This window comes from Talpa occidentalis, unplaced genomic scaffold (genome assembly GCF_014898055.3).
Source record: "Talpa occidentalis isolate TD23 unplaced genomic scaffold, MPIMG_talOcc4v2.1 talOcc4.11, whole genome shotgun sequence".
NCBI lineage: Eukaryota > Metazoa > Chordata > Mammalia > Eulipotyphla > Talpidae > Talpa > Talpa occidentalis.
This window is the reverse complement of record NW_023601104.1, coordinates 78097700-78116378: the sequence shown is the minus strand read 5'-3', so window position 1 is coordinate 78116378 and position 18679 is coordinate 78097700. Positions and strand designations below refer to the sequence as shown.

The 18679-nt window shown below is 50.7% G+C and overlaps 1 protein-coding gene across 14 annotated transcripts in view; it reads right to left on the bottom strand.

The window, feature by feature from the left end:
• RGS6 (regulator of G protein signaling 6) overlaps positions 1-18679 on the bottom strand; it is a 511546-nt gene that overhangs the window by 16458 nt on the left and 476409 nt on the right. For 7 of the 14 annotated variants that reach the window (XM_054691397.1, XM_054691396.1, XM_037503632.2 and 4 more), the window contains 3 exons: positions 10795-10884; positions 7178-7231; positions 1589-7033 (listed from right to left, as the gene is read on the bottom strand). In XM_054691397.1, the coding sequence (XP_054547372.1) occupies positions 6842-7033; positions 7178-7231; positions 10795-10884 (336 nt within the window). In that variant the 3' untranslated portion in view covers positions 1589-6841. Of the gene's footprint in view, positions 1-1588; positions 7034-7177; positions 7232-10794; positions 10885-18679 lie in introns of those variants that run through there. The other 7 variants (XM_037503635.2, XM_037503639.2, XM_037503633.2 and 4 more) reach the window with 2 other exon arrangements.

The window sequence follows — 18679 nt, the reverse complement described above, 5'->3', positions numbered from 1 at the left end:
ATGCCATAGCAAGAGGTCTGTTCCTGTTTAGTTGATCAGGTCAAAACCAACTGACTGGTTAGGGGACCAGGAAGAACCATGCCAGCTGGGCCCTGCCACCGCAGGGCAGTTATATACTTCCAACCTGTCCTACTTCCCCACCTGGCGGGAGGCCACCCAAAATGCCCAAGGGTCTTTCTCTCTTTGGACTTCCGGTAACATGACTAAGCTGAAAATCCCATGGCTCTGAGCTCTCCCCAGCACCCCTGCGGGGCCCCATTTAGCATTCTGCTTCATAGCAACACTTTACAGATGGTTCCTACGTGGGGATTTGTATCCTGCCCTCCTTCCAGAACGCTGTGTTTCCCAAACATCATATTCATGTGCTATTTTGCAAAATGGAAGACTTCTGAGTTGTTTTCCCCAAGAACTCATTTGGGAGGGAACCCCATGGCCATCAAATAGCCTTGAGGTCCCTAGACCTTGGGCTCTTTGACTTTAACTCTCCAGTATGGACACAGCAGAGCTGGGTCTCCTCTCCCTGACCTTGGCATTGGCAGATTTGTCCCCTTCCTAGATTCTTGCTCTGCCAAAGGCTGACTCACACACGGGGGCTTCTCTTTCCTGACCCTTTTGCAAGGCTGCTGCTCCCCCTGGCAGGTCAGGTGGGGGCTGTCCTCTGCAGTAGTGAGCATCCTATCCTCTGAGCCTGCTGCACACGTACAGCCCTCTCTCCGCCTCCTGCTGAGGGCCCTGCACTCACCTTCACCCTCTGCATTCTCACTGCACAGATGGGAGCCCACGGCGGGGTGGTTCCCGTGTGGCTGCCTGGGGATAGGCACCAGAAGTGTGACTGTCTGAGTGACAGGGAACAGGCTGAAATCTCACAACCCCATCAGCCCCTCCTACAGTGAAAGGGCCTTCTAGAAGGATATCCTTCCTGAAGCGGGTGGGGGTAGGAGGAAGGCTCTGTTATGGCAAAGGGCTGCAGGTCACCTCCCGAAATAGATTCCCGCCTGGCACACACGCGGAGCTTATCCCCAGCCTGCCTCGCGGGAGACTGGCAGGGTGTGCGATTTGGATCTGAATCAGCCGCTGTAAACACACAGCTGTGCCTTTCTGCCTCAGAGGAGTTTGATTTTCACTTGACTGCCTGGCACTTTGGGGTCTGGGGAAGGCAGGAGAAGGCCTGGGTGGGGGGAGAGGGAGGGCTGCCTGGGGAAGCGGTGGGGGGACAGCTTCCCCCACAGCACCCCACGCCCCAGGGGTGGGAGGCTGAGTCACCACTGGGCTTCTCTGAGAGGGGACTCAGCGGGGAGGGATTTCTTGGCTGCTTTTGTTGACAGGTTGAACTATCAGCTGTAACAGCTGGGCCTTCTTCCTTCCAAGAGAAGTGATAGGGTCTGGGACCAAGCTTCTAAAAAATGGCCACCTCTGACCCTTTTGGATACATAAAAATCTCACTCCTCCCCAGAATTTTGGAATTTCAGATCCCCACTGGAGAGAATCACTTTATCACTTTGTCTTCTCTGCAGGCCACCAGACCAGCTGATTCGGTTGTTTTGCATCTCAGAATTTGTTTGTAAAAAATTGACTTTTATATCTTCATTTTGCAGCTACAGAGTTAGGATACTAAGTAGGCGTTTTCAAACTTCACTTGGAGCTAAGATGGAGAGAGAGGGAGAGAGACCAGCAAAGATATAAGCCACCACTGCCTGTAACCAGGATGGCAACACAGACTCGTTTTCTGCCTGTCTATAAAAGAGGACAGTGGTAAGCTGGCCCAGAGTTCTCCAGGGAACAGGAAAATGCTGTAGGAGATGAAAGCAGAATGATGCTGTGGTCCCCAGATGCTCACATGTCTTCCTCCCACGCCCCGCAGTGCATGGTGATGCCAGAGCCCGCACGGCACCCCTCCTCCTGCCCAGCTGACTTCCATTTTCCCGACACACACCCAGCTGGGCATCAAACCAGAGGGCTGGGCCTGTAGAACTGGACAGGCTGACAGGGTGTGTGTTGCTACCCCTGTGCCTTGTGACCTCTTCCTCTCTGCCATCTGGGGTGTTTCCTGGCCTCTGCCTGGGCAGAAAGGCAACTCCTCTCTAATTCTAAGAGATGATTAATACAACTCAAAAATCTCAGCATAAAGAGAAGTGCAGACCTATGGAGCACTCCCAGAGGAAAAGTCTGTTATCTACCCCAACTCATTGTACATAGGGGAAAACCAGCACTCAGAGAGGGCTAGTGATTCACCTGAGGTCACACAGCTAGCAAGCGGAGCCTGGTGGTAGGAACCACTTTACACAGGGGCTGCAGAGTCGTTTCGCAGAGTCCCAGAAGTCCATCCCACGAAGGCAAGGCAGTTTGTCAAAATTTTCCTCCCAAATGCAACCATGGAAGTCACCCCCCCTCCAGCAGGCCAGGCTTCACTACTGCTGGATCTCAGTGCTCTGAGATGGGAGAGGCTGGGTCTCTCGTCTGTGACCCAGTGGTCCCTAAGGAACCCAATGACTGTTTGCAATCAAAATCAAGCCTGCAGAAAGATTTTTAGCCAGTCATCCTTTGCTAGAGGCAGGAAAGATGTTTTCCACAGAGGTCAAAGTCCTCTGGGGCTCTGCTGAGTCGAGGTATTTGAGAACCTATTCCAGTGCCAGTGCAGGGCCATTCCCCATGACACACTGCCGGGGAGGGGAAAGCAACGGGGGCCTCCTTAGCCAGGAGCCTCAGCCCTCCCTTCCCCGGAGCTGGGGGTTTCTTCCTGCAGAGCTGCTAGAGGGGGATGGTGAGCGGCAGACTTTTTAGCTCTTATTAACTTCTCCTTGGCTTTTGGCCGGGGAGGGAGGGAAGGGAGAGGAGGCAGGGGATGACAGCTGGCTCCCAGAGCTTCCTGGTCTCCATCTGACTTTCCTGCTGCATTCCTTGGCAGGCAGGACAGAAACGCCTGTGGCAGAGATGGCACCCGTAACGGGCCAAGGATCCCCCCACTTCCGGCTCTCGCTGTTTCACTCCAAGAGGCACCTTGACCAAGCTCAACTGAGATGCTCTCTTAGGGGGTGGATGGCACCTGGTCCTCACCCCTGCTCTCCTCTGTGGCCTCGAGTGCTGCCTCTGGCACCAGCTATCCCATTTCTCTTCCTTGGAGCCCAAGGCTGCAGCTGATGAAGGTCTCAAGAGGGCAACCAAGGCGCAACTGGGCTTGCAGGCAAAGGTGTCGAGGGAGGCCAGCATCACTGGGGCTGCCATTTCTCCTAACTTAAGGGTGTCACCCCCACTGTGGCTTTCTCCATGGAGCTGCACACAGGAGCAGGGGATTTGCTCTGGCTTCTCCGCGCCGGCTTGGACCTTTCACCAGAGGGCTCGGACCACCACTCAAAAGAGGGATATCTCGTCGCGGCTGCTGAGATTTGCAAAAGGCCCTGTGCCTCCTGCCTGCCTCCCACATGGCCCTGGTCCTCTATGTGAGGGCCCCCCACCCCTGCGGTAGCTCCTACAGGAATGAGCACACCTAAGAGAGCAGGGTGTGGGTGAGTGAGCTTTTCTGATCTGGTAACCTAATACCCCCTTCTTCATCTGTCAACTGCATAAGCAGGAAGACGACAGAGTCCCAAGCCGGCTGGCATGGCACTAGGTGGTAGGAAGTGGCCTTTAGTCAAGAAGCCTCTCTCCCCCCACTGGTGATGCCCGGGACTTCCCACCAAAGAATAGAAGAGGGGAGGGGAGATGATGCATAGACAGCCACAATGGGCAGCCGAGTGTTTTCTGTTGTGGCTGTCACGCCGCACAGCCACCCTGGGAGAAGTACCCACAGAGAGAGGCCCCACTCCTGTGACCTGAGGCCGTGACAGGCACCTGCCTTGAGAAATTGTGAGGAGTCGCTATGTGTTACAGCTCTTCCTGAGACTCAGGCTTACTGTAGCAGGGCCTCCATGTCCAGTAGTGTGGGTCACACACTGCACATGGTCAGCTGAGACAAAGGCAGGGGCTGAAATCCAGCCTGTGCTTTGCTAGGTGAGCTGGGCATTTGTGGGGCGGGCCCACCAGAAGGAGTCCGGTATTCTGTTTTGAATAAAGGTACAATATGCACTAATTATGCCATCCCATGGACTCCATGTTTTGCGTATGTTAGTTAGCCTGGGCCTTTCCTGTCAAGTAAGCAGGACTTCACAAAGACTGTCGTTCCAACCCCTCAAACCACAGACACCAGCACAGCATACCCTCCCAAAGTCTGTTTTGTATATACAAGTTCTGGGTGACTAAAAATGAAACTTCCATTGGAAGGGGAAACTCACATAGCACCCTCTGTATTGGGGACTGGTAGGCTCTTTCTGCCCTCACACCAGCCTAGTGCCAGCAGCTTCTACAAGCCGTGTTAAACTGCTACCTCAAGTAAAAGGGGATTCTCCATGGCCTTCAATGGATAATCCTACCACATCATGCTACACCTTGAGGCTTGGAAAAGTATATTTACTTTCTCGAAGTGTTTCTCCTTTACCAAGAAAAGAAAGGACCTTGTCATGGGAGAAATTCTAGATTTAGATTTAGTCTTGACAAGGCTCCACTGGCTGAGCTCACCAACTGCCCATATCAACATTTCTTGTCACCAATTAGTCCTAAATAGCAGCCAACCTCATGTCGTTGGTCCATGAGCTGCCCAGCTTCACTCTCTTATTTTTCCAATTTTAGCCCCATGCCATGGATGCTGTCTTTAAGCATTTTCCCCAGCACTATGAGGATGAAACTGAATGAACCTTTCATTGAGTTTTATGGTTTGTAGTATGTGGCAGAGGAAATATTCATGTGTGCCTTCTTTTAGAGAAATCAAGCACTTTATGAACATTGCATTCAGAAAATGGCTTTCAAGTTGCAAGGCATGTCAGTTGGCTGGTTAATTCCATTTAATTAGAAGACCAAGCTGTTGAGACCAGGGTCTTGGGTTCTAGCCTCAAGTACTAGGAGAGCTGCCACTGTCCTACTGCCCTGGCCACTTCCTCACACAGCCACATCTACGGGGACATAGTGTTATCCCAACAGCACAAGGAGCCTGGGTGGATCATTGCAGATTCTTCTCCATTTACACACACACACAAACACACACACACCGGCATCAGAAGACCCATTAGGGTCTTCATAGAAAGAGTAGCAGGAAGCTTAACTTCTTAAAGTTTGGCCTTTTATCATATAGATGCTAAAATTCTTAGAAGTTTGGAAGATTTTTCTCCTTTAGCTGGCACTGAAATCAGTTCTCTAAGTTCTCCCAAGTGTGCACTTCAGATGCTTAGAAGGGGTCTGGTGCTTTCTTGTTCCAAACACTTTGTTAAAAAGGCCTTGGAGAGCCACGGAAGCCTCACCACTGCTGGGATGAAAGGTCGTTAATAATGCTCTTCACTGAGCTGCATCAAGATGGTGTTTGCCTTGCCCCACACCTACCCTCATGAAAAGTCTGGAGATGTTTGGGCATCGTGCCCAGGTACCAGGCTTCCTTTCTCAAATCCTTAGCCTGAGCGGCCAACCTGAGAACCTCCATGTAGCTGTGGGGGTTCTGTTCTAGTTTACACTTGAGAGTCCAAGTTGCCTCAGTGTACACTTTGGTCAGGTTGACAAAATCCCTAAACTTCTACTCACAGGCCTCCAAAGAGACAGTGAGGGGGTAGGTACCACCTGCTCCCTGGTGGACCCTCAGGGTGAAGGAGCTACTGCAGCCCCTGCCCCTGATGACCTGGCCTGAGGCACCTTGGTGTGTGAAGCCACGCGGCCTTGGCAAACCCGCCATGAAGGCAGAAGCGTCTAGGGGGCCCTGCCTCCTGCAAGTCCTGACTTCTCGTCAAGCAAGATCACAGGAGGAAAGACCAACGAAGAGAAGGGATGAGTATCCATATTTCACTTGCTACCTACTAGGGCTATTGTGATGTTTACATCTAGCAAATTCAAAATAATGATTTAATTCAGGTAAAATGCATTGAACTATGACAGGTAAATGACTTTAACACAAAACTTGCTTTAACACAAAACTCATAGAATCTACATGATAAGGATGAGTTAAAGATACTAATCATACCGTAGTCAGGTTTTACAAGGATGTTCCTTCTTAGCAGAGTGGAGGGGGGCAAGTTAGCATGGGGGGTTACTTTTGGGACGGAAACTGGCCAGTCTCACGTGGGGGACCCCTGATCCCCTGCTGCCATGCTGGTTGCCTCTGGTTTTGGTGTTAGCAGAGCAGGCCGGGCTAGCAGCTAGCTCTTGATGAGTGCATGGATGAGAAGATCGAGTATTTCCTGTACCTCAAGCCCAATGCTCAAATCTTGGAGAGCACATAACAGAAAGGGGAGCTGGATCTGTGCTATCATGCACACACAGAATCTCCACTGTGTACCCCGGGGCAGGCAGATCTACCCCTTCAGTGTTCTCACCTGCTACTGTGGAGTCTCTGCGACCCTGTATGGGTCTCTACCACCCTCTCAGCGGGATGGGCCAGGGAGTAAGACTATGCCCAGGAGTGACAGTGAACCTAAAGCCTGTCTTTGCTTCCCTGTTCCCAGAATCAAGGCCTGGGGAGCCGGGAAGACTAGGACAGTGCAGGGACCTGCTTCTCCCTCACCCCAGAGCTGCTGCCCTCCTCTCCCTGTCACGCTATGCAAATGAGGCTGACAGAGGGCTGTGAGGGAGGTCAGAACTCATGCAGAGGCCACTAACACGCACACCAGCTACACCACATCGCCAGGACCCATGCAGCACGGAGGCGCCTGCACACGCAAAGCTGCCGACACAGCAGCCTCAGCTCAGCCCCCACCCGTGTGATCGCCAGAGTTCACAGAGGGAAATTTGGAATTTTTTTTTTTTACATGAGCGATGGTTCTGAGCCAATTTATTTCATGTACAGTTCGATGGCCTTCTCCCTGGGCAGCTGCAGAAGATGCACAAACCGCTCAGCCCCCAGTGCAGTGGGGCCCTTGCCCCTGAAAGCCCTGAACAGAAGATCAAATGCGAGGCCCAAGGCTGGGTGGGCCTGTGTGCGCCTTCTGCAGAGGGAGCTGCTTGGTCTTTTGCAAATCCATCCCTAGAAGAGAAGCTGCAGACACTCGCAAAAGAAAAGAAGGGTTTGGGGGAAAGCACTCCCTCCCACCCCAAGGCAACGACAACAGAAAAAACTGAAAAACCAAAACAAAAGGAACTTCGAGGGAAGAAAACCAACTGAACTTACCACACTGCGAGTGAACTTTTCTAAGGAAGTTCTACGACCTTGCTCACTTTCTGGCTTTAGGGAAAAAAAAAAAAAAAGGTAGGGAGAAAAATACAGAAAAAAAAAATCTTCAGCTTACACGTGGTTTCCAAACAGCAGCAGCGGCAGCTAATGAACAAAAACAAAAGCAAAACAGGGCGAAGAAACAGGAAAGAGAAGCAGCCAGTGCTGTATGCGAGACTTAGTGGGAGAGACAGAAAACAGAAGCCCGCAGAACTGCCTCCTTGAGCAGTGAGGGGAGAGGGTGTTTGCTTCTCCTTCCTTGGGGGCATCATGCAGCAGGGCTGGGCCCGGAGCTGCAGGACGTCTGCCAGGGGGCCAAGGTCGGGTGGGGGACGGTTCACAGCTGCCTGCTCACTGCTTTGCATGGCTGAGCCGTGCTTGCCTGGTGTGGTGTCGCTGAGGTCGCAGGCCTCAGTGGTGACACGGAGCAGACTAGCTCTGAGGGCCCATGGGTGTGTGCAAGATGCAGCTGAAACACCAGGAAGTGGTCATCAACTCCTCTGTGAGTAGAGTTAGGCCTTAGAGGCAGCCAGTGTGCCCACTGCAGGAATGTCTTAGTGGCCCTTGTGACTCTCATGGTGTGCCCTTAAAGTAAAGAGGGTCTGCCCGCATATATGCAATGACAAAGGGCCTCGGGCCTCCGAAGGAGGAGGAGGAGTTCTCTCTGTCTCCAGGCAGGTGACCCCATCCACGCTTTACTCACACAGATTCCAGTAGGCTCAGCAACCTCCCTGGGGACTCTTAGCCGGTTGCCCTGGACAAGAGTAAGCCGGTGCAAAGCCCCAGGCCTAGCTGCTCTCCTCTACTGAAGGGCACGAGGGTGCAGGTCTCACCAACTTTTCTTCCCAAGTTACCTGCCTGAGGGGTTTCAGGAGGGATTTACATCTCAAACACCCATCAGTTTCTCACGGTCCTGAGCCCATGACTGGGGAATTGGGAGAGCGTGCTCACTCACAGATACACAGGCGGGCACACACACAGAGCCAATGATGGAAGGTAGGGTCTGGGGGAGCAGCCGGTGCCCAAGGTCTGCAGGACGTGCTGACAGCAGAGGAGATAGCAAGCTGCTGCCATGTCCATGGACACTCCTGGTGGGCTTCCTCAGCAGGCAGCCCCACTACCCTGTGGCAGGGACATGGATAGGAAGAACACCACACAGACGATAAACCGCACCAGTGACACACCCGCAGCATGGAGCTGGCTTTTTCTCTTGCACATGGAACTGAAGGATCCCTGGGGAGCACAGCAAACCTTGACTGGGGGTGGCAGGACAGCCTCCATCCAGTGGGCAGTCTGGAGTCAGGCTCGAGTCAGGTCTACCTTTGGCTCTAGTCAGGCCCTTAGCCTGCAGCTAACATGGTCCTCTAACTATGGCGGCGTGGTTACAGAGGGAAGCCAGGGGCCTGACTCATTCGGGTTTCTCTGCCCGTGCAGGTTCTCTGAGCTGCCTGGAAAGCCGCCATCACTGGTACTTTACTGTCCTGGAGCAGCCATCAAAACCCAGCTCATTTACCCCTTGAGAAGCTGGCTCCTCAGTATGACTAACCTTATCTGTGACGATGTTAGGATAGAGAAGGGTTAGGGATAAAGGTTATGCCTCCAGACACCCCCAGGGGTTGTTCTCAGCAGAAAAGTGAGGCTAATTCACATTTCCTGCCTTAACTGGAGATTTGACTCTCACATACCTGTTATGACCTGGACATTTCTATCACAGTCACATGGTAAGCATTTCTGAGGTCAGAGGATACCTAGGCCTACCTGAAAGTGCTGAGTTACAAATCCAATCCACACCTGGAGACTCAGGGAAAAATGGAAGAAAAAGTAGGCTTGTCACTGCTTCTGGAAACAATCCCTGGGCATTGAAAGGGTGTTGGCATCTGCCAGGGCTTTCTGCTGCAAGAACAGCCCTTTGTGTGCTGCGTGGAGGATAACACTGTGAACTTCATTTGTAACACTTCACAGGAAGGCCAGAGCTCCTTCCTCAATCCAGAGGCTGCCTCTGACAAGGTTTCCTCCTTGGGAGGCCCTGCAGGCACAGGTACCTCAGCCCAACTCCCTGAGTTATGGTGCATTTTCCCTTGGTGCTCAAACCCACAAAGAAACTGGCCTCTGGCTTCTTATGCAGACAGGTCCAGATTGGGCAGGCAGCTAGGGCTTCAGAGTTTCCCCAAATTGTGATCCAGTACCATGAGCCACAGTAAAATCAGGAACACTTACTTTAAACTCCCGTGCAACCTGGGCTGGAGCTACCAAAAGTTTCTACAACCTTTCTTGGAAAAAATGGGCATCAGAGCCACTTGGGGAGGGGGGCATTTATCCGGGCCCCTCCACCTCCATCCTCCTGCAAGGGAGTTGGGAAAGGAACGGCTTGGCCCTGTTCATCAGGGTAGCCACACCTGATAGAAGGGATGCTGGCAACAGGACCTGGGTTTGTGACCATCTGGGCATTCCAGAAGTCCTTTTCTTTTGCTCAGGACTACCTGAGGGCAGGAAAGCAGGATCTAAAGTCTTTTCTAGACTCTGGAGGATCAGCCAGATATGCAGACAGGATCCTGGCACATGAGGTCGACAGTACACAGAGAGAAGGGCTGTGTGGCTGAGACAGGCAGCCGGCAGACAGCATGTCAAGGGACAACCACATGCGGAGGGTTGGCAGGCTGAGAGGGGACAAGAAGGGGCGCACATGCTCCTTTGTGGCATGGCATGGAGGTCGTGGATCTGGGGCAAGGAGAGCCACACTGAACCACACGTGGGCCTCAGATCAGAGCTGACAAGTGCAGAGGAACCGCGCTCCTCTGGAGTCATGAGCCATCTCTCTTGCTCCTCTTTCCCAGGCCCCAATGCCCTCTGGCTCTTCCTTCCCTCCTCCCAGAAATCCAGCTGCGTCCATTCCTGCTTCAGTCACCCCTCATTGCCTGCATGCTGAGGGTTCCTGGGCACCGAGATCTAGATGCCAAGGGCTGCAGGGAACCATGATGTAGTTATAACTGGGGGAGGAAGAAGGAGCTATTATGCGATTACTTCTTGGTTAAAATAAACAGCAACACAGTGGGGAGGTGAGGTAGGGGAAAGGGATGTCAAGGAGGAAACAATCCCAGGAATGACCTAGGTACCCTGTAGCTTCCTTAAAACCTGTAAGATTTTCTACTGCAGTCCTTGCCTTATACTTATTGCTGGGATGATCAGGGAGAGAAAGTCTGTGCTGAGGGGGTGGGCTCAGCAGTGAGGCTTCCTTGGGTTTTTAGGGCGCCCCTGTTGCTGCTGCCAGTGCTGCATCCCAGGCTGAGCCACTGTGGCCTTAGTATCTGGTCTCACTCCCCACTGCGGGGAAGGCACACAGTGGAGGAAATGGGCATGTGGAGGCAGGATGCCACATCCTGGATCTTAGGGGTATTTGGGGAGGTGGTGACAATGCTAATTGTCTTCCACTGGGGTGAGAGCAGACAGAGAAGGGAAAGAAGAAAAGAGAAAAGAAAGAAAACCCAAGGGATGCTATTCTCATTTCACACCAGCAGCAAGCAGCAGGCAAAGGTCGACAGTGCTAAGAAAGGCAAGGCTGTCCTCCCCAAAGATACCTTCTTCTTGGCCAGCAGCAAGTCCTGGTAAGCATTTGACCGGAGGAAGCGGGCATAGCTGTCACTCTTCATCAGCTTGTAGATGTGCTCCTGGGGAGGAAGGAGGCAGAAACACAGGAACTGTCATCCAATGCAAAAGGGAATTGCCACCCAACTAGTCGCTGTTTGGGGGAAAGAAATAAACCTAGGTGTGTGCTTATGTTCCTAGAAAAGTCCTGAAATATGTTTGTTTTGGGGTTTTATTTTTCCCCCCACTCAGAAACACCAAACAACAACACATATTTTCTCTCTTTGAATAAAAGATCCTTAAGGATCATGTCCCAAAGGCTTTGTAACTGGGCCTCAGTGCCGCAGTGGGCTGCAGTGTTGCTTGATGATGGAAAGCGCAGACACGCCAACAGGAAGGAGCAGGTAGTAAGCGCTTAACTGCTGGAATGAACCTTAAGGGGACAATGATGAGTGAAAAAGTCAAGCCCCAGAAAGTTACTTACTGTGTGACTGCGCTTATATAATATTCTTGAAATGACAATTTATAGAAATAGATAATAGATTAGTGGTTTCCAGGGGTTCGGGATGGAGGAGAAAAGAGGGAGGGGTAGTTATAAAAGACAAGGAAGGACCCTTCTGGGGCAGGAGTGGCTCTCTCTCTGAACATATCTCACACATGTGATAGAACATACAGAACTAAACACACACACAAATACAAGTAAAATTGGGGGTGTTCCCATGAGGGGAAACTGGGTAAATGGTACATCTTTGTGTTATTTCTTACAATTGCATGTGAATCTAGAAGGATCTCTATTATAAAAGTTTAATAAAAATCAAAACAAACTACAGTCTCATTAAAAATGCAATAGGGTCAGTTGTGCTTGTCATGTCAGGGACACCATCTCATTCTGAAGTGTGCCCTTGGAACCAGATCATGGGCATGTGGGCAAACAGGTGGGCCTGAGGATGACACCCAGGGGACAGCTGCTGTGGCACTGTGCCCTCTCTTCCTCTGGGCTCTTGGTGGCATTTGCATTCAGACCTTGGCAATAAATATCACCCTTGACTTTTAGCTAATTCCTATAGCCTTGTGGGCCCTTCCTAGCAGTTCTGTCCTCATTAAGGACTGGGAAAGCCTGGCTCATTAAAAGGGGAGCTTGTTGATGGGAAGGGGGATCTTTATCAGTTGAAATGCGCAGGCAAGCTTGGCTGTCCCAAAGAGGGTGTGTTAGGAGGGAGTGTGGTCTGTAGTAAGGAGGTTGGGGTTGTTAGGCAGGAGCTGGCCTGGTAGAGGAAGGACCTTCCCTAAAGTATACTCATTGTTTACTCCATGATGCTGGACAGGAGCACCAGTGCTAGGGGTGGGGGGAATGGGTCAGTGAGGGGAGATGTCCAGCTGAGAGGCTGGGCTCATCACCAGGGACCTCTTCCTGGGGTCCTCCTCCTGGGAGGGGTGAGTGCAGGAGGCAGAGAATGCCCCTCGGCTGGCAGGGACCATTTTAGAGATATTCCCCCCAAACTGCCGGTGCCTCCCAGAAGAATCTGGGACAATGAATGGCAAGGGCTGGCCAGCACGCCCTCCTGTGCCAGCTCAGAAGAAATTGAAAGCAGAGAGCAAGAAACACCTTGACTACATGTGGATCGTTCTCCACCATATGGATTCAGCTAGACCAGACGCAGAGCTCTTTGGCCACCAGCTTCATTCTTCCTGAGATGCCCCCATATTTATAAAAGCAGGCTAGGACCCTACTTATGGCAATGGGCCCAATATAACAAGCCAAGTGAAATTAAATAGTGACTTGGGTCTGAGACTGCTTTGATGGTCCAGATGTGTTCTGATTTTATAAACCTAGTGAGAACTTGCCTTGTTAAATGTTTTTCTGCAAGTTTCAGATGAAAATCCAGCACACTCTCATTTCAGTGCCTTGAGGGTGGGAACAATGTGTTTTAATCCCTTATAGATGCCATGTCCAACACAGGGGCCAATGTTAGTTGAAGTTACATTTGTGTCTTGGTTCACTGAAATGCTGGTTTGATTGAATGCTCAGCATGCTTGCAGACTCCATACTCATTTCTGTTTGTGGTCAGAGGCAGCCTGCTCTGTGTGGGAGGAGAGTGGACTCACGCTCAGCTCAGCAGAAGATGCAGGTGAGAATCTTGGCTCCTCCCTGATGGCCTCAGAGCCCAGAATGAGGGACATCATTTTGTTTTGTTTTCATTTGTTGTCACTTTACATAGCTCTAACATTTAAATCTTAGGCACAGATGTTAACACATAGTAAAAATGACTCACTGTCTACTTCTTGTCTTAGGCATTGCTTCTGTCTGGTTGGCAGAGGCAGGTGGCTCCTGAGTCATCTAGAGAGGTTTGTCACTCATGGCTGGACCTTCTCCAAACCCCTCTCCAAGGCAACTTGTCACTGCTTACTGTTCTGTTTTTCAAAGGAACGTCAGTCTCCAGGTGTATCTCACAAAAGACACCCCTATTGTCCTTAGGGGAGTAAGGACACCTCTCCTGCCTAGGCCTTCTGGTGTCATTCTAAACAAATTCCCTCCAATCCAGCTAATGCCTACAGTCTCATCATGGGCAAGAAAAGTCCAGCCATTAAAATAAACAACTTTTCCATTGAAAAAGAGCAGGAGAAAGCTCATGTTTAAACATTTAATGATAAAAATATCCAGCAAACATTTATTGAGAATTGCTAGGTGCAATAGCAGGCTCGGTATCAGGCACTGAGATTACAGCCCAAATAAGAGGTCATTGTGGGGCCTCCCCGGTGGCACAGCGGTTGAGCGCTGGGTTGCGAAGCTGCCCGCAGCCTCTGCAGCGCCAGTTCGATCCCCGGCTGCTCCCAGGAGGAGGGTCCCACATGGTGCGCAGACCTCTCCTGCCGCCCGCTGCTCAGCAGTGTACTTGGGTCCTTCTGCCTGCTCTGCTCCCCGCTCTGGCTCTGCTGAATTCTCTCACCCTTCCGCGCTTCTGACTGTACCCAGTGCATGTATAAATAAATAAATAATTTTTTTTTTTAAAAAAAAGAGGTCATTGTGGCCATAAAGTTTAGATTCCATCAGGCAAGATCAATGCACAAAGATGTGCGCTAAGAGCCCCAAAGAAGAAGTGTGTGATGGGGGATGGCCTGCCCTGCCAGAGGTTGGAGTTGTTGTCTATTGACCAGAAGGATCCTCACCAGGATGGGAAGACAAGACAGTGTGAAATGTGTCCCCCAAGGAGTCTGATCTTGCAACTTCACAGTCTGGTCACCCAGAACAAGAAGAACAACCCAGGGAGGAAGGTGGGGCAGACAGTGGCGAGTCCACTCTCCAGGGGTGCATAGGGGCCAAGCAGCAGTTTGGACAGCACTCTCATCACCCCCCCACGCCCATGTCCTATGGCCAACTCCCACATCAGAACCAAGGTGGCAGAGGTGTGGGCAGAAAGCAGGGAGAGAGAACAGGCCCCGTGGGAGGGGGGTTGTAGGAGGGGCAGCCTCTGCTAGCGCTTGGCCATCACTATGACAGTTTCAAATTACCCTGCGAGGGGCCAACCTCAAAGCCATATTGATGATGCCAGGCACAAGAATAATCCAAGAACCTCTGTGGGAGCCCATGACGGCAGGCCCCCCTGGCCCGGGCCACGCTTTCCACAGCCTATGGATCCGTGGCTCTCCTCCACACTCCTCTCCTCCCACAAGCAAAGAAATGGAGCTTTGATGTACCCAGTTATGGAACTCTGCTCCTTCCTCCTTGCCAGCTTTGTCTAAGAAACACAAAGACAGTAAACAGGGAGTGGGTGAAGGGAGAGCTGAGGTTTTTCTGGGAATGAGAATTAAGATAGGACTCAGGGTCGTTGGCCAGTTCCCAAATGCAATGAGTTTATCACTGCCAGGGACAGCAAGTGTACAAAGCTCTTGGCAGTGACCTCTACTGATTTATGAGGGGTTCTGGTTTGTTTCCCCATGCTCTGCAGACAACCAGTCTTAAGGGAAATGTACATCCAGAATCTGTGAAGAGCAAGAGAGCCACTGGCAGTACCAGCAAACCCCCACTGAGAAAGATTTCTAAGGGGCTGGAAAAAAAGAAGTTTTCTTTTCCCCATTTTATTCCTTGTCTCTTATCTTTGTCCCTTCTTTTGTTCCTCCCTCCTGCTTCTCTCCTTTCCTTCCTCTCTGCCCCCCACCCCACAATAAAGAGGTGATTGAGTTATTCTGAAAGAGCAGAACTCAGGGCTCATATCCACCTTTCTGATACATGGAGACTGAGAAATCGAGGCTCTAGTGCCCTAAATTACACTAAACAGCCAGCACGCTCAGCGTGGGGGCCGGTCACACTGAGGAGACCCCCCCACCTCCACTGCCATTTCCTTTCTCTGGCCTGGCCTCAGGGTGGAATCTCTGCTTGCCTGAAGAAAGAAAAACAACTGGAATCAGTGGGGACCGAGACAAAAATGTGGGTGCTGGAGGGAGCAAGCGTCTCCACACCACACCTGCTACAAATCAGGGTTTTGTCGTTCATAGTCGTCATTCGGAAATCTCTTTTATTTTTAGACAAAACACAGTGATTCTCACAAGCACTGGAGAAGGTATTCAGACAAATGCCTGGGCCCTTGGGTCCCAAGCTTGCAGGAGCAGCTGAGCTACTCACGAGCACCCTTATGTGCTCCTCCTGGCTGTGGGTTCCTGCGATGGCTGAGATCTCATTTCCCAGCTTCAGAACACCCTCCTGGAGTGGGGAGCCACTCGGCTGGCGCATCACACAGCTGCCAACAGCCCTTCTTGTGATTTCAAGTGTCCTGTTTTGCTTGTGCAGGTGTGTGCGCCTCCTCTCTGCCCTCCATGCCCATGCTTCCTGGAATAACCTCCAGACTTTGGGACTGTTTGGCCCCTTGAAGAAAGACGAGGTTGAGGGCAGAAGGTGAGCTGCATGTGGCAATGGCGGGGCCTAGGGAGGGAGTCAACAGCTTGGATTTAGGTTTTGACTCTGCCCCTTTCCAGCCCTAGCACATAAAGGAGAAATATAAATGAAAGCACTATGACAACTATATACACAGAAAGTAATGATCACTGGCCTTTGTGTGGTGGCCAGGGATGAGACCAAAGACCGAGCGATTCCTGGGGGCCGAGAGGCAGAGCTGAGGCTTGGGGCACAGAGCCCAGGCACACGGTCTTTGTTGCTGTTGTTGTTTGCTCTGAATGGCTGTTCAGGTTTAATTAATCCTGTTTCATAGATGAGGACAGGGAAATTCTACAAGGTTAACTGACTTGTTAACTGACTTGTAAAGAGGCAGAATTTGAACCCAGAGCATGTGAATCCAATGCTCACTCTTTACTTCCCCAGCAATAGATTGCTTTTCACTGTCCTTGGGCTGCGGTTTGGAGGGGAGTCGGTGTTGTGTGACAGAGACAAAGTCCTCCACATGTGTTAGGCAAAAACATGAGGGGCCTTTTCTCCTGACTTGAGTCAACCTAGTAGCAGATGTGACCACTGCTGACCATTCCCACTGGGGAACCACTCACCACCAGCATTGTCAGCGATGGCGCTGGCTGAACACAGCTCTGTCACCTCATAAAGAACACTCGTGCTTTTGATACCTGAAGGGAGAACTCAACCTGGCAGAGCGCTGAGGACTGAGGTCCTTGGGAAATCATAAGCAAGAATCTGTATCAATTAAAGTCACCCAGACCTTGAAGTCTCACTCTCCAAAAGGCTCTTGAGTATCTTAAACCAAAGGTTGTTGGGCCTCAGGCCTGGTTAGCTGAAGCCTTTTCTTCAGCATGGGTCGAAGGATGACAGAAGGTCGTCCCGCCCTGAGTACCTGCTAACTGAACACAGAAGGGGCAGTGGCACAGATGCCACTGCAATGTGGACACACTTCAAGATGTGAGCTAAAGTGAGTGAAGGAGTGTTGTCCTCAGGAACACGGCTTTGGATGACCATCTTAGGAGCGTGTGGATCTTAAGCAGGAAGCCCTTTTTACAGTTCTCTGTCCTTTGAAGCAGGACACGGGGACCCCTTACTTCCACATAATGCAGCATCAAGCCATAAGACAGTAAATTATCATTTGCCTTTGCCCGGCCAAGCATTTGTATAAACATGCTCAATTCTACTGGCCAAAGGGAAGAGTGTTCTGATGCTCAATCCTTCTTCTTAGAAAAGGGCAGCTTCAAAGACAGCTTTGCATAATGCCTTTGACCTACCCAAATGCCATGAGTTTTAACTTAGGCAAGTGCTTTCCTTTTTCTAGTCAAGGTCACACGGTTTGGGGCAAGAAATCTATGCTCTGAAGAATCAACAAAGAAATTCTGGAATGTAGTTCCCTGACGCCTTCTCTCCAGGAACTACTAGTCTGTGTGGGAATAAACAGAACCGGATCACAAACAACTGATTTGTTCTTTTCAAAATGCATCCCTCCCTCTGCAGTTCATCTCCCTAAAATAAAACCACCCACAGAATAAAATGAGTAATTCCTGGAGAAGCAATGCCATGGCATTCTTTATTAAAATATGTCTGGCTTGGGAAATATACCGGGAAGTACCCTCCAGCTGAGGATTAATATCAGGAAACATGGTGCAGTCTTGTGAAACTGGCACACAATGCCCACATCTCCACCACTGGAGCAAAGGTTAACAACCTTCACCAGGCTGGAGGACTTCCACTTGTGAGTAATCTGGGGCAAACTTAAATGTGTACTCCTTGGGGCTCTGATTTTCAAACAAAGCAAACATTAGAAACCTTGCATCCCTTAATCAAGTTGCTTTTCAATGTCTAAATTGAGTTAATAATAGAAACATTTGACCCGAAGCTTCTTGTCTGTTCAAAGTGGGCATAGACTTCATGGTATCTTTCTCAGTTCTTTTATCCCTCAGTCATAGTTTGCTTTGAGGTTGCTCTTTGATGGTTCTCTGCATAGATGATGACCAAGTAGAGTTTTGGTAACTTAAATGGAGGGCTGGGCATCCCCAGTGGCGTAGCGGGTTGAGCACAGTGCTGTGAGGCTGTCCACAGCCTCCGCAGTGCTGGTTCGATTCCCAGCCGGTCAGAAAGAATCCCACATGGTGAGGCAGACCTCTCCTTCTCACCCGCTGCTCCCCTCAGCAGTGCTTTTGGTCTGTTTGCCTGTTCTTTTTTTTTTTTTTTTTGACCTTGTTTTTTTTTTTTTTTTTTTAATAGAGGCATGTTTTATTTATTTATTCATTTATTTGTTTGTTTGTTTTTTTTTGTTTATACAAGCACTGGGTACAGTCAGAAGCGCGGGAGGGTGAGAGAATTCACCAGAGCCAGAGCGGGGAGCAGAGCAGGCAGAGGGACTGAAGTACACTGCTGAGGGGAGCAGCGGGCAGCAGGAGAGGTCTGCGCGCCATGTGGGACCCTCCTCTGGTGGCCGGGGAGCAGCCGGGGATCGAACCGGCGCTACAGAGGCCGCGGGCAGCTTCGCAACCCAGCGCTCAACCGCTGCGCCACCGGGGAGGCCCTGTTTGCCTGTTCTGCTCCCTGCTCTATCTCTGGTCAATCCTCTCACCCTCCCGCAACTCTGGCCTGTACGCCAGCTCTTGTATAAATAAAAATAAATCTTTAAAAAAAAATGGAGGTCTGCTTAAGGGGAAGGACCCTCCTATGCAGCCAATTAGTCCCCATGTCTAGAACATCTTAGTGGGTATTCCCAGTTTTGCTGAATTGGCATATTGTAGAAATTTAATGTAACCAGTGTTTATTGATCACCTACTATATACGCTCCCAAGGTTTGGCAAGCTTTTGTATAAGTGGGAAGTCAGGGGAAAATTGCCAGCTTTTTTTTTTTTAATGGATAGGTATAACTAAGGGTGCTAAAAGTCTGTATTAAGTGGTCAGGGCATTTTTTTTTAAAAAACCTGAGCCATGTGCAGAACACTGCTTTGGTGTCA